The sequence below is a fragment of the Ooceraea biroi genome, chromosome 3 (assembly GCF_003672135.1).
Source record: "Ooceraea biroi isolate clonal line C1 chromosome 3, Obir_v5.4, whole genome shotgun sequence".
NCBI classification, from domain to species: domain Eukaryota; kingdom Metazoa; phylum Arthropoda; class Insecta; order Hymenoptera; family Formicidae; genus Ooceraea; species Ooceraea biroi.
This window is the reverse complement of record NC_039508.1, coordinates 9570124-9584345: the sequence shown is the minus strand read 5'-3', so window position 1 is coordinate 9584345 and position 14222 is coordinate 9570124. Positions and strand designations below refer to the sequence as shown.

The following is a 14222-nucleotide window of genomic DNA, read 5'->3' as shown; positions in this document are numbered from 1 at the left end:
GTATCTCAATGATTTTCTCCTTTTTGTTGGTTTATTATCGTACGAGCAAATTGCAACGCTCGCAAAATGAACTAGTTGTATCGTTCCTATGCGCAGCTACCGCCGGGCGTGACTCTGTAACTAAAAGCGAAATAATCAGGAGGGCAAAATGCACTGTGAAGCCCGGCGAATTAAAACTGAATCGGACGATGGGCAAACAGTCGTTTGAAGAAATTGTTCGTTCTTTCTTCTGGTTGCTTTCGCGTTATTCCTCAAAAGTGAAGTCATACATTATCTGTGTGTGAAGTGTATCCAAACACAAAGTGGCGCAGTACAAAGACGAAATAACGAATCATTTCTTATTGCGCGCTTCTCTTTAGGAATGTGTTAAAATTAGTTGTAAACATTTTCCACGCTCGACGAGCGAACAATCGTGAGATTAAGAGCGGAACAATTCGTAGCTTTGCTGCAAACGGTATGCCGACTGTAATATTTACCGCTGAGTTATGGAGTTCTTAAACTTTGTTATTAGTTTTCCATGTACGGATGAACGAAAGTTATCTTTGTTTCGTTCATCTTCTTGCCGGTTGCTTCAGCTACGGAAATTTATCCCGATGCATTGCGTTTGACTTTGCGCTTTTCGCAAGAATCTGAAATAATCGGTATCGCGTTTCGCAACGTGCGGGAAATTGCCCCGACATTCTTCTTAAAAATTTATTTCGTGCTACGAACATGTCTAGAAGGTACAAGTGCACAAATTAATATTTTGATGAAATTACTTGTCATTTTAAATAAAGAAATTTACGAGACAAAAGTTATCAAGTATTATAAGATATATATTTGTTCTGTTTAGTATTTTAGTATTTTTATTTTTAATAAATTTTAATAAAGAATGTATAATATATTACAACCCAATACATTTAGAGTTTACGCGAGGATTGCGTAACAGATTGTTAACGAATTGGAGCCTTCATTTTCTATTGTTTCTTCGTCAGACAACATTATTTTTACCACCCCGATGATCAGGGGCAATTTTATTGGTGATTTCGTATGCCGCGTGAGTACTAGGATGGTTTAATGAGCCGCAACTCCGCTTCACCGACGTAACCTTTTCGTCTACACTCCGCCGACGCCGGCTATCGTTGTCGAATGACCTCAAGCTTCTCTCTCGGGTCTCCTCCACCTTCACACAGTTGCCTCTTCGTCGTCCCCCCTCCCCCTCCCCGCCTTTCCGTTTTGCTCCTCTGTTGCTACCTAACGTCTCCGATTTTGCGCACCCTCCGACATCCTCACAATTACGCGTTGCGCGTGCCCTGACTAGAGAAACGGACACCACAACTAACCTTCACTCCTGCCTTATGGGAAACAACATCCGAGCGATCTCCTTTTAGTCACGCCTGTTTTTCATAGTCTTTTTTTGCCTTCTCCACTTGACTCAACTATAACATTTTGCCATGTGCGTGTTGCAAATCTTGGTTCTGGTCCATTCATGATAAAATATTCATGATAAAATATTGCCATTGGGCATACTACATTCGTCAGGTTTTTTTATTACTAATTATTACTAATTATTTCCGGTGTGTCAGCGAAAGAGGCAATTTATTTTGCGTTAAATTTTACTTTGTCGCATTCAGTAGAAGCAAATTAGTCATCAACCAAGTAATCATCATCATTTTTTATGATTTTTTCTTAACGTGAAAGCATTAGTATAATATATGTATATGGTTAGATTTATCATCAAAGAAAGCAGAAATGTGGTTTTTGAGATCTTCAAAGGACACAAACTTCTTGCCATTCAAATTGTTCTGTAATGACCGGAATAAGTAATAGTCAAATGTCCTGAGCGACGTCTTGAGAATGAAGGGAGGGAAAGTTCAAGAGAACATTCAGCTGTCTAAGCTTGCGCACGGTCTGCATCAAAGTGTGAGGTCTGGCGTTGTCGTGACAAAAGAAGACACCTTTCTGATTGTCTAAAACAGGTCGCTTTTCCTGCATTGCGGCCTTCAATTTGTCCAATTGTTCACAATACTTGTGAGAATTGATCGTTTCAACAACAGCGAGCAGCTCATAGAAGATCACGTCTTTGTAGTCTCACCATATAGACACTTTTTTGGGATGTAAACCGGCTTTTGCTACTGATTGAGCAGGTTCATTCGATTGCTTCCATACTATTTTCGTTGGATGTCGTTTTTCAGTTATATGTTATGTTATGTTATAGTGAAGAACACATGCAACCATTTAGAACATGTAAACCACTTAAAATATCATAATTCATATACATATACAGATCGATCTAGAGAAAAATATAGGTTTACTGATTTATAATATATAACTGAAATGTGTACTGATTTATAATATATAACTGAAATGTGTAAATGAATTCGCCACTTTTCGTGTTTGTTTAACGAATTTTCGATACTATGAGAACTTCTCTTTAAAAGTCTAATATATAGAGGAAGCGGATTTTATCTGTGATAGGTAGAAGTGGTTTTGTTTGTTCGAAATTTATGTAACGTTATGCGTTCCTCAATCTAGCTCTAATAATTAGTATGAGTTAAAGTTTGTCGGAGCAAAGAGAAGGAGAGTCTGTGTCGAGCGAAAGTTTTGCAATCACTTAAAGTGCATTCGCGTGCGGCTTGGGAATTCTAGCTGCTAAAACGCAGATGACAATTTTTCAGCGTCTAGTAGGCTACACGATGTATATTATTGCAATTGTTTCATCCGAGTGGATCATTTATTAAATCTACATACCCTGACCTATCCTTGATACGATAATTTGATGGTAATGAAAAATATTAAAAGCGCAGTTTTGCAATTATTATCTCTACAACCATCATTACAGTTTACAATGTAATAATTTTTTAATATTACTTTGTGAATATTATTATATATATATATATATATATATATATAATAATATACAGGGTATTTATATATATATATATATATATACAGGGTGTCTGACATAAGGCGAAAAACCTCTCGCCCACAGATAGATCTCGTGAAACTGAATTAAAAAGTCCTGTACCATTTTGCAAACACGTAAAATTTCGAGTAATTAAGTAAAGAAAGTTCGCTAATTCAGCGAGGGAAGTATGAATGAATAACGTAAACGTAAAAAACGCGCGCGCGACGCGAGCGCTGGCGTATTTCTTAGAAGAACGCGATAGCAGCGAGTATCGGATTATAGCGGCAGGCGAGACGACGCGTGGACAATAATTTCTCAGCGTCTCATTCAAGCGCTCGTGTTGCCGAGAAAGTGTTGTCGTTCTTAGAAGCGTCGCCTCGCCTGCCGCTGTAATCCGATACTCGCTGCTATCGCGTTCTTCTTAGAAATACGCCAGCGCTCGCGTCGCGCGCGCGTTTTTTACGTTATTCATTCATACTTCCCTCGCGTCCGCTGAATGAGCAAACTTTCTTTACTTAATTACTCGAAATTTTACGTGGTTGTTTGTAAAATGGTACAGGACTTTTTATTTCAGTTTGACGAGATCTACCTGTGGGAGAGAGGTTTTTCGCCTTATGTCAAACACCCTGTATATTTAGCGAATATAATACAATATATAAATGATATTTGTGCGGAAACATACTACACACGTACAGTTCCTCATGTAGGTTTGCATATTCTTGATATTGTTTTATGTTTGATAATTCAATTGATGAAGAAGAAAACCTATTGGAAAGAAAATATATTGTAGAAAAAATTCTGTGAGAGAAAAAGTTTTCGAGTAATACTTTTTATTACTGTCATTAAATAGTCTTGATTAATCCTATAAATAATTATTAATTTCAATTAAAGCTATTCAATTGAATAATATATGCCATGACATTACATGTACAAAAATTAATTTAATTTTAAGATAATCCAAATGGAAATGATATGATTTCAAAAAACTGTAATATTCATTTCATTTACTGGGCTCTTTATTGTAAAATGATTAAATTAAAAACTACATGTAGTCGCCGTCAATCTGTCTTTAATAATAAATTAAAAATAAATATTCTTAATAAAGCAAATTTGCTACGGTGCTCTTTATTACACAAATTTTCAAACGTTTCTTTGCTTCAGGAAAATTCTTTTCCGCGTCCATATTCACACAATATAATGCATTCAATAATAAAGCTGTTATGAGGCGATTTGTATGAATAATATCTTACCTGAGGTACACGACACACAACTTCCAAATGCAAATTCACTGATGTGTGCACAAGCATGCAGTTTAGCATTATTAACTCTCACGTGCAACTTAGGTATTTATGCAGCAACCTTTAATCGAGAATTTGAATAGAAATCTCGATGTAATTACTGTAATAATTAATCAGAATATTATTCGATAATTTGCTCTGTATATGTAAGCTCGATATCGGCGCGTATAATGTCGCTACCTTTGAACAGTTGTATGCTAAAGCAATATGAATAATCAATTTAATATCAATATCGGCTGAATTACGGCGTCGATCGCGAAACGTAACGATCGCGTTCCTGATATATAGTTGCACACGTATTAATATTCTACATAAATTGTTTTAAGCTCGTTCTTAACTTTGTACGTGCGAATTTCATATTGATAACTTTGATCTTAACCCTTTCTAATTAATCTTTTGTCGCATGAAATCATCCGAGTTTGAAATGATATTTCCATAAATACAAATGCACATGCGCAAATTTACATGATTCTCTTGAAGCGTGTATTTTAATATGACGCATTACAAGTCACGGAGCAGAGATCATAGTGGAAATTCCGATGGCACATCATAATGTATTATACCGTTGATCCGATCGTGAGTTACAGAGTTTCCAAGTACAAGAGTGGATTTACGATAGTACGTGAAAGTTAGCCGCTGATCTAGCTCCAAGTGGCGGAATTCACTCTTGCACTTCGGAATCCCATAACTTACAAATGGAGACGTCAGAACGTTATGGAATAACGTAACGATTCGACTCGAAGACGACCGGTAATGTTTGTATCCTTGCGAGCGGGCAACAACGACATTTGTATCGAAGCAGAATATATTCCCGCATTCCCAACTTGGTTCTCTTCTGGGGTATGCATACTCGGAGAAGCTGCGCGGAAGAATATACTCGGAAACTGCCCAACAGACAAAACAGTTTACTTGTGAACTATCAACATCAAAGTTGCGCAAAGTTTACTGTTACATTTTGCGTTTGGCACAATTACGAATTTAAATCATCTGATGATGAGGCCAAACAATTGCCAATATCATTGAAGCCAATATAGAATCGTACCGATGTCTCGACAGTGTTTGCATGGAGCGGATAATGCAGGTGGAGGGGCTTTTCTTTCGGCCTTCGGAACTTTACCCTTACGATATCTTTTGTTGTTTATGAACAAAAGTGGAATGAATTACGGAGAGCTCAATATTCGATTGTGATTGGTCGATTTCGTTACGCCTACAACTTATGTCTTTACAGAATATTGTGTATGATGGCCTCTACGTTCAATAACGTGACTCGTACACAAGTGAACAAAAACGCTCGAGCAGAGTGCGCGTGCTATTTTTTCCGTTTTTCACAGCGACAAAGTGAACGAGGCGTAATGCGAGATCGTTAGACTACGTGACGATTAAACCGCAACGGTAGCCGTTGCCAGCGATTCGACCGAGCGTCCATATTTCGGCGTTGAAACGTCGAAGGGGATTCATGACCGTCGGGGTTCCGCCAGGACAACGTGAATTAAAGCGCGAGCTAAATGGCCGGCGAAGAAGCGGGGCGATGTGTTTTCTGGAATAAAAAAGGATATTTCAGCCCAAGCACTTAGCGAATGATTTTTAAATTGAATCACGTCTCTCATCCTGCGTTCTCCTGGCGGGCACTGCGGAACCGAGGGAACGCTCGAACTCTCTGCTAGAAGAACGTGTTGACAAGAGGAGGATGCGAGGAGAGCGGGACGGAAGGATGCGCAATGTTCCTCGCTAGTGTGATGTCTTCTTGGCTGACAAGAAGCAGCATCCGCTTGTCTGTCATCATGATCTAGCTATGGTGCTCGACTGTTTGACGAGATCAACTACGCGGATGGAATTGGGTATATGACGTACATAATATATTTCTTTACTTAAGTACATGCACTTTACGAATCTAATGACACTTTTTGATGCTGTAATGTATAGAAGAAAGATACGAGCAAATTTTTGGGTCAGTCAAAAAACTCGATTCTCAATTTTTCAAGTCAATTTGCATGTAATACAGACAACGATATTGATAATGTCTATAATCACTCCTTTCATTGTTACTTAGGAACTACTATTACGTTTATTATTATTATTATTATTTTTACTCAGAAATGTTAATTGTTTCGGAATTTTAATAAATTGGAACTTGGCACAGAGAATTTACGAAATATCAAGTCTTTGTTCATTCTGTTTGCATCGTTCGCACTTTATCCCTGTTTTTCTTCTTCTCAAGCGAGCTTGAGCAATTAACGACAATTTGGTTTCACATGCAGAAACAGAAAGAAACCAAATTTAAAGCAAAGAAATCTGTGAAATGATGGTGTCGTATTATTGTATGTAAAAAATATTCTTTGTAGAGATATCGATTATTTATAATTTACGACAAAATACAAAGAAATGTAGATTTTTGTTATCACTTGATAGGGAACTTGGTCATGTCAAGTCATGTGGACTTGGTGCAGTGTAAGATAATCTCATCTATTTAGAATCTTTGACACGAAGTTTCCAGGTGCTTTTAGCACTCACGGTGGCGTTCTCGTACTTCCGGCATGTGCAATGGCTTAGGGTAACGTTCTATGATAATTAAGAGGTTGTCTACAAGCTCGGAGTACCCGACAGCTTGTGGGATAAGTGGTCCTAATACATTTATCTATAAGGTGTCCCAAGTTCTTGCATGGTGGTGTGTGGTATGCGAGTAAAGTAGGAAGAGTCTTTTGATGAAGAAGCTTTGTGTATCTTGACATATCGAAGCTCATTGTTAACGAAACACTTATTAACTTGCGAGGAAAAGTCAAATGCTTAAATTTACGTGAATAAAAATATTTAGAATGCATTTTAATTAGATGTTAATATAATAATAAATATAGCTATATATTAAAAATTGCATATTAATATAATATAATTTAAAGATTGCCTACCTTGCTATAATATTAATATACGACAAGCTATGTTGTACTGTCATAAATATGTGTTTAGTTTGATTTATCTAGATTCATCTAGATTACTTAATTAATGACCTAATATTTATCAGCAAGTGCGTTGAGGACACATTGTAGTTTAAAAAAAAACTCAAATATAAGAAGGAGAAAAAGAGAGAGAGAATAGAGTTGAGACATGACGCAAGAATAATTAAAAAGACTTATACTAGTCATATACAATAAAAGAGACGATAATCAAGCTGTTAATTTAATTATTGATTTAATGATTCATTCGGGCTTTAAATTAAATAACTTAATTTAAGTAAACTCAATCGTGTTTTCGAACGTGTCCATTAATTCTATTAGAAGGCACAATTTCAAACGGAAAAAATGTCACCTATTGTGTAATCGCTTAAGCAGTGCCAGCTATCCCTGCACGTTTAATGCGCCTATTAAACGAACTATCAGCTGCAGTAGGTTCATACGCTGCGTAGATTCTCCGGTCTGAAAGCTTCAACAGCTTGCGGGTTAAGTGGTTGTAATACATTCAGCCGGAATGTGGTCCAACTTTCCACATACACAACGGCTAGTAGTACAAGACGGCGAGAAAGGGATGGAGAGATTAGAAGACGGTTGGCTCGGTTCGTCGCTCTTTCGCTTTCCGTGGCTCGGTATAAACCGCCTAGCTGGTGGATGTGTTTGCGTACGCGGAGACCGTGGAGTACTCGCGTGGAAGAAGAACGTTGGAAAGGAGGAGGAGAGTTGATCTTGACGTTAACTATAGGTCTCTCAGTTCAGACATTCCGAAAAGAGAGACAGAGAGAGGGAGAAAGAGAAGAAGAGGAGAGAATTGCGAACTGGGCGAAAAAAAGAGAGAGGAAGAAGGAGACGAGAAAGAAAAGAAGACACCGACAACATAGCCAGAGCCAAGCCAGACTGGACGGCGCTGAGCTCGTCGCCCTCGTAGTAAACAAAGCTGTAACTCTCCTCTCGCACTGAGGAATCAATGCTTCGTACCATGCTCTTGGGGGAACAAACTCCTAGAGCAAACCCCTCTCTCGCTCGTGCATCTATCTTAGTTTTGGTGTGGCTTGCATGTGATGCATTGGAAAGCAAGCTGCGAATCGGAAAGATGATCACCCGAACTTACTTTTCGGATAGCTTTTTATGTTCGCTGCGTACTGGGCATACCTGAAGTTAATGGCGCGCAACGGCGATTGCTGACACGTGCAAACAACGACGTCGATACAAAACTCGAAAATCAATTTTTCATACATTCAATTATTTTTGAAAATAATAGTGTCGATGCTTTTGAAAATAGTATGCTTAATAATTCTCTGTAATGACGGTGGTCGTCACAATATTTTTCCAAATACATTCACGAGAAATCCCGAGAAAAAGTTAATAAAACAAAAATGAAGTTAGTTGCTTGAAAATGGTATTTCCTTCGACTTTTGACATGTCAGTGTGAAGCAAAGTTCAAAAGAATGGGGTCAACGTGAGTTCATTTTTAGTTAAAAAAGCACAAGGACGTTCTATTTATCTATTACGTAATGCATTTTTTACTAGTGGAGATCTTTACCTGAATTTAAAAATAAAAAATTACTGCATAGTCAACAAAACTCTAAAAGTACGAAAAATATTACATAAGACACGTTTAACATATTTCCTGTAAATGGATGTATAATATTTTTCCAATAATGATAGAATCAGCATGCTATTTGGAACAATTTTCTGTAAAGCTACTAGTATGATTCTTGTTAATTGTGCTATGACTTTAAAATAAAACTAAAGGAAAAAATGTTTTCTAAATTGAAAAAAAGTATTCATTAGTATTTTTTTCAACAACAATAGAAAAGAGAATACAAATCATAAGTAATACAAAATAAATAAAATTATTTTATTTTATTATATATTATGTAATAATAATTCATAACGTATTCATAACATCTGATTTATAATATTCAGTAATTATGTATAATATATTGAAAATAAAAGTATAAAAAATGAATAATAAAAAATAAATAGGGAATATAAAATGAATGGTATTTTATGTGATTGCTTCGACAGCTTTGACAACTCATCAGAGGTTTTTGATATTCGACGATAGTTTTATGTGTCTCTTATTTTCTGGATCGATGTATCGTACTTGACGCGCGCGAACTTTGAGCCATCTAATTCATCTACTTTAAACGATTTCCGCCGAAAAACTATTATAGCTTCAACAATTTGGAATTAAAATAGTCGTCTGACGATTTTAATCTTCGTTTGATCTGAAGAACATGTCATTCAAAGTAAAATCGTGAATTGTGGGACACCTTGTATATGCAAATCAGCTAATTGGAAGCACTCTCGATTATTAGATTTCATTTCATATTATACATTTAAAAGATGATTGATATTTACAAAAATGTACTCTTTAAAAAAAAAAGAATTAAAAAGCGCACCAAGTACAAGAGCGTATTGATTCAATTAAAAAATTTTCAATTTTATGAGATTATAGCAATGTAATATATGCATATTAATTAATTCTCTCAGAGCAGCGCCAAGCGTTTTTCCATTAAACATTTTTTCTGCTTATTATATTTTAAAATTATATATTTTTTAAAATTATATTACAGTGCTATATATGTATTGTCGAAATTTTTACAATAAGTTTTCTCATACCATGTCTCCTGTAAGAGAACAGTTTTCAACAAAATTGCAAATTATTTTCAACTTTTAATATCTACTTCATTTGTTGAAAACGTGAAGAAATTGATTAAGATAAATTATTTAGAATTGATATATTCTACTCGCAAGTAATTTTCTAATAGCTATCGGCGTGTTCATTTCTTCTATCTTTTATTGAAAATTTCATTTCTAGCTTTTATTGAAAATTTTTTTATTATAACAATTTTACTTGGCACCTTCTTCTCTATTTCTTGAAAAAGTAAGCTTTTATAATTCTATCGAATACCGAGGATCTCTCTCTCTCTCTCTCTTAATTTTCAGTAAAAATTATTATCAAATTATTATACTCTCGTCCAACTAAACTAAAAAAACTGGTTAATGGAAAAAACTGGTTGTTACCAGACTGAAAAACATAATATTACGTGTGTTAATTGCCACAATAATAGTTAATTTTATGCTTTAACAATTTTCTTCTTATTCCCTCTCTCCCTTTCTCCATTGTCCCTTCTCCCTACTTTGTTTTTCATACTTTTGTAAATAATTATACCACATAATAAGTACAATTACGTGTACCGCCAAAAATAACACAATTATAATATTAATACCATTTTCGAGTAAATTGCAAGTACAGATTTTTCTATCGAGTCTCCTCTGAGAAGTCATTTCGTTATACCTCTGTTGCGCATACTGATGTCTGACAGACTTCTCGCGAGCATCGTGGGCAGCAGCGCGACGCCAAGAGTTATCACGATGGCACGATATTGCCGGTAGAACAGTGCATTTGCACGTCGTGAAAAGGGGGCGGCTGTGTTAAGGTAAATACTACATTCGTCGTGCTCGAACGAAAGAGCTGGCTCTGCCCTTCTTATTTCTCCGGGGAGTTTTCGCATCGAGTGAATGAGAGATTAGAATTTCTCTTTATTCTTTTCCTCCGTTGCCTTTGTTGCCTCCACTTTTCCTCAACGTGAATGGGAAAATCGGCTAAATATCTCTCAGAACACTTCCAGATCCGTTGTCGCGCGATTCTTCCTACTTATCTCCGCTCCACCCCCCCTCCTCCCGCCCCCTTGTCGTCTATTATTTCGTTCGTCTTGCGGAAACGTGGAAAACTGCTGGTATCTCTACGATAACAGTAATCAGCGCTATTCAGCGAGCTATGCAAAGCGCTTGTTTAGCGACAACAAGTAACCACGCGGATCCTCAATAAGCAGTCATTTACTGAAGAAATGGCCGAGTTGGCTTCTCTGCGGAGACTAGCTTTTTATTCGTCTGAGGCTCTCGTCAACGGTGAACTTTCCTCGTATGGAACGGCACATATTGCGAGACACATGTGCATATATCGCACGTACGCCATCGAGAGTATCTGTAAGGAATGCCCTCCAAGTCCCGAAGCGATTTATCCCACTGGTGAATATCTATAACCATGGTAGATCTGTAGATCACTCCATGCTCCTGAAAGCGTCATTGATCATCTGTCTCGTTCGCGAATCTCCGTTCCTACGTCTCTCCTTGTTTTCTTCCTTCCTTACGTTTCGCTGTGTACATCTATACTGTTCTTTCTTTTTACGTTTCGAATTTTATTTGTTTATTATTGTTGAAGTTTGCGATACGAGAGGATACGTAGTAAATCGTTCAATATCATTCCAAAGTAAATTACAAGTAGATTTTCCTATCGAATCTCTTCCAGGTGTGCAAATTAATTCGATATTCAAGAAATTGAGCCTTTATTTACAAACAAAAATAAATAATAAACATGTCAGTCTTTGAAATAGTCGCCATTGTTCTAATAGATCATTAATTAAGTAATCGCGTCTAGATGAATCAACCTAAGCACTTATGACAGCACAACGTAGCTTGTCCTATATTAATTTTATAGTAGGAGAAGCAATTTTTAAGAAACAAAGTTTCAAAACATCGCTACAATATTTGTATCGCCTTCTAGATGCGACCTGGATTACTTAATGACTTGCTATATATCTCCAGAGTGTTTCGGAAGCTTCCAAAGCAAAGCAAGATTTCCTTCCACGGCAATAAATACAGCAGAATACGCTTTTACGCAGACACGTGTGAATGATCAATGAGTCGAACATTTGTATCGATTACGAGCTTGAAGACGGAAGCGATTTGATTAAATTTAATAATCGACGCGCAACTATAAACTGCGTTAACAATATGTAATACGATATCCGTCTCGTTTCAGGTGGCCTGGATGCTTTTCGACAAAAGCGCTATTCTGACGGTACAGAATCACGTTATTACCAGGAACCCCAGAATATCCGTGTCGCACGATAAGCACAGGACCTGGTTCCTACATATCAACGACGTGCACGAGGAGGACAAGGGAAAGTACATGTGCCAGATTAACACTGCTGCCGCCAAAACGCAATATGGCTATCTACACGTTGTAGGTGAGGCAGTGCTTGTATAATATAACGATCTTGTTACGTTGTTAAAATCGCCTAACTCTATTTATATTATTACTTGACATCTCTGCGATATTGCTTTTTCCTCAAATAGACAACCACGCTTAAATCGACGAGTTAAGTATGGCGCAAACTATTACATTAGATTATTAACTAACAATAAGTAATCCGAGGTCGCGTCTACATGGCGATGCAATTCAATGTAGCGATGTTTTGCAGACTTTTGGCTTTTGTTTTTCGAAGATTACCTATTCTACTATAAAATTAATCTGTGACAAGTGTGTTGTCGCAAGTAGAAGGAAGACGCCAACGTACCCACATACCATTTTATTTTTAGAGATTATCTCTTAACTTGAAGCTCAAAATAAAACTTTGCGTACACATATACAGGATAGTCCGTAACTGGTGGTACAATTGGGTACAGGGATTCTACGAGAAAAAATAAGGCGAAAATATGAAATACAATTTTTTCATACGAGGCTTTGTTTTCGAGAAAATCGACTTTAAGATTTTACGTAGCACTGTACATTTTAGAGGAAAGGCGGCCTTTCCTCTATGTGTTTAATTTGATTCATCATCATCATCTGGACGCAATCCGGATTACTTGGTTAATGACCTTATATAATATTATACACGATGTGGCCAATTTTTTCTCGCAACAATGCACTCTATACACGTCATTCTTTTAAATAATTATTAAATTGTAAAATTTATGTTATACGCCGTTGCGACGTGATCCAGCATCTGTTTAATTAGGAAGTTAGGAAACACCCTTTATAGAGTAGAGATAAAAGTTGAAGGATATAATAGGATCTATTTTTCATCTCATCTTTTCGAGTGTAATAATGCATTGCAAGAACACTTGTTTTGACAAAAATTTTTTTTTTTCTTTTGCACAAGGAGATTTATTGACAGTTCCTAGAAATAAAGTTATCATGGGAAGCAAAATAGTGTTATTTCACAAATTTTTTTACATTTCTAATTGTAAGTACTGAATACCGTGTATGCTTTATTTAAGAAATCATTCAAACACTTCATTATAATAAACATTTTTTAACCCATGAACAATTTATTTTAATCAAATCTTTCAAGTCTTCAACAAATAAACGCGTAAGTATACACATTATCTCTGAAATATTCCCATGGGAAAATCCAGAGGATTTAAATCAAATAAATGTAGTGGTAGTTTTTCGCTAGGATACATTGTCCTTAATTGACATTACTCTATGTGTTCTCAAGAATTTTTACTGAAAATCCATAATCATAAATGTGACGTAGTAGCATGTGACGGTGAAATATTTGAATGAAGCATATATATAGCACTCAATAATTATTATATCGTACATCTCTGAAACTTTATTTTTCGAGCATCTTATTCTAACAGTTTTATGCGTAAAATATTTAGAAGAATTTATTTATATAAAAATATAATTTCAATAAAAAAAAAGTAAAATTTTTCACTTTCCTAATGCACCGTTACTTTTACAGAACAACCGAGAAAAATCGATAGAAAAATAAACCTTTGTTATATCATCCAGCTTTTGTCTGCTCTTTTGTTACTTTTTTTTACCTTTTTCTACGTTTTGTTTCTATTTTCGATGAAACAGGTGTTAGAACACCACGTCCTAACTGTGTGATTCAATACATGGGATCATACAAAAGATGAGCATTTTTAAAAATTAAATAATTAATTCACTAGTTATTTTTATAAGTGAATATTGGGTCAGTCAAAAAGTTCGGTTCCACTTTTGCGTCAAATTTTACTTTATGGCATTCAGTAGAAATTATTCATCAACCAAACAATTACCATCGCTGTATATATTTAGACATTGACAAAAAACTCAACATCGACCCGATTTTGATTGAATAACAAAGGCTTATTAATTGTTTTTCGATATCATTAACAGAAGCATCGTCGCATTCTTTATTTTCTACATTATATTATTTCTGCGGAAAGGGCGCCCATGCTCTACGTTAATTCAGCAACACCATCAGTCCAAATAATGCCTCGGTTGATTGCATTTTATTGCGTGACCAT

General features: G+C 36.0%; 1 protein-coding gene across 1 annotated transcript in view; it reads left to right on the top strand.

The window, feature by feature from the left end:
• Positions 1–14222, top strand: part of LOC105276843 (lachesin) — a 215377-nt gene that overhangs the window by 100880 nt on the left and 100275 nt on the right. Inside the window, exon 3 of the mRNA XM_020030888.2 lies at positions 11962–12169. Coding sequence (XP_019886447.1) covers positions 11962–12169 — 208 coding nt within the window. The remainder of the gene's footprint in view (positions 1–11961; positions 12170–14222) is intronic.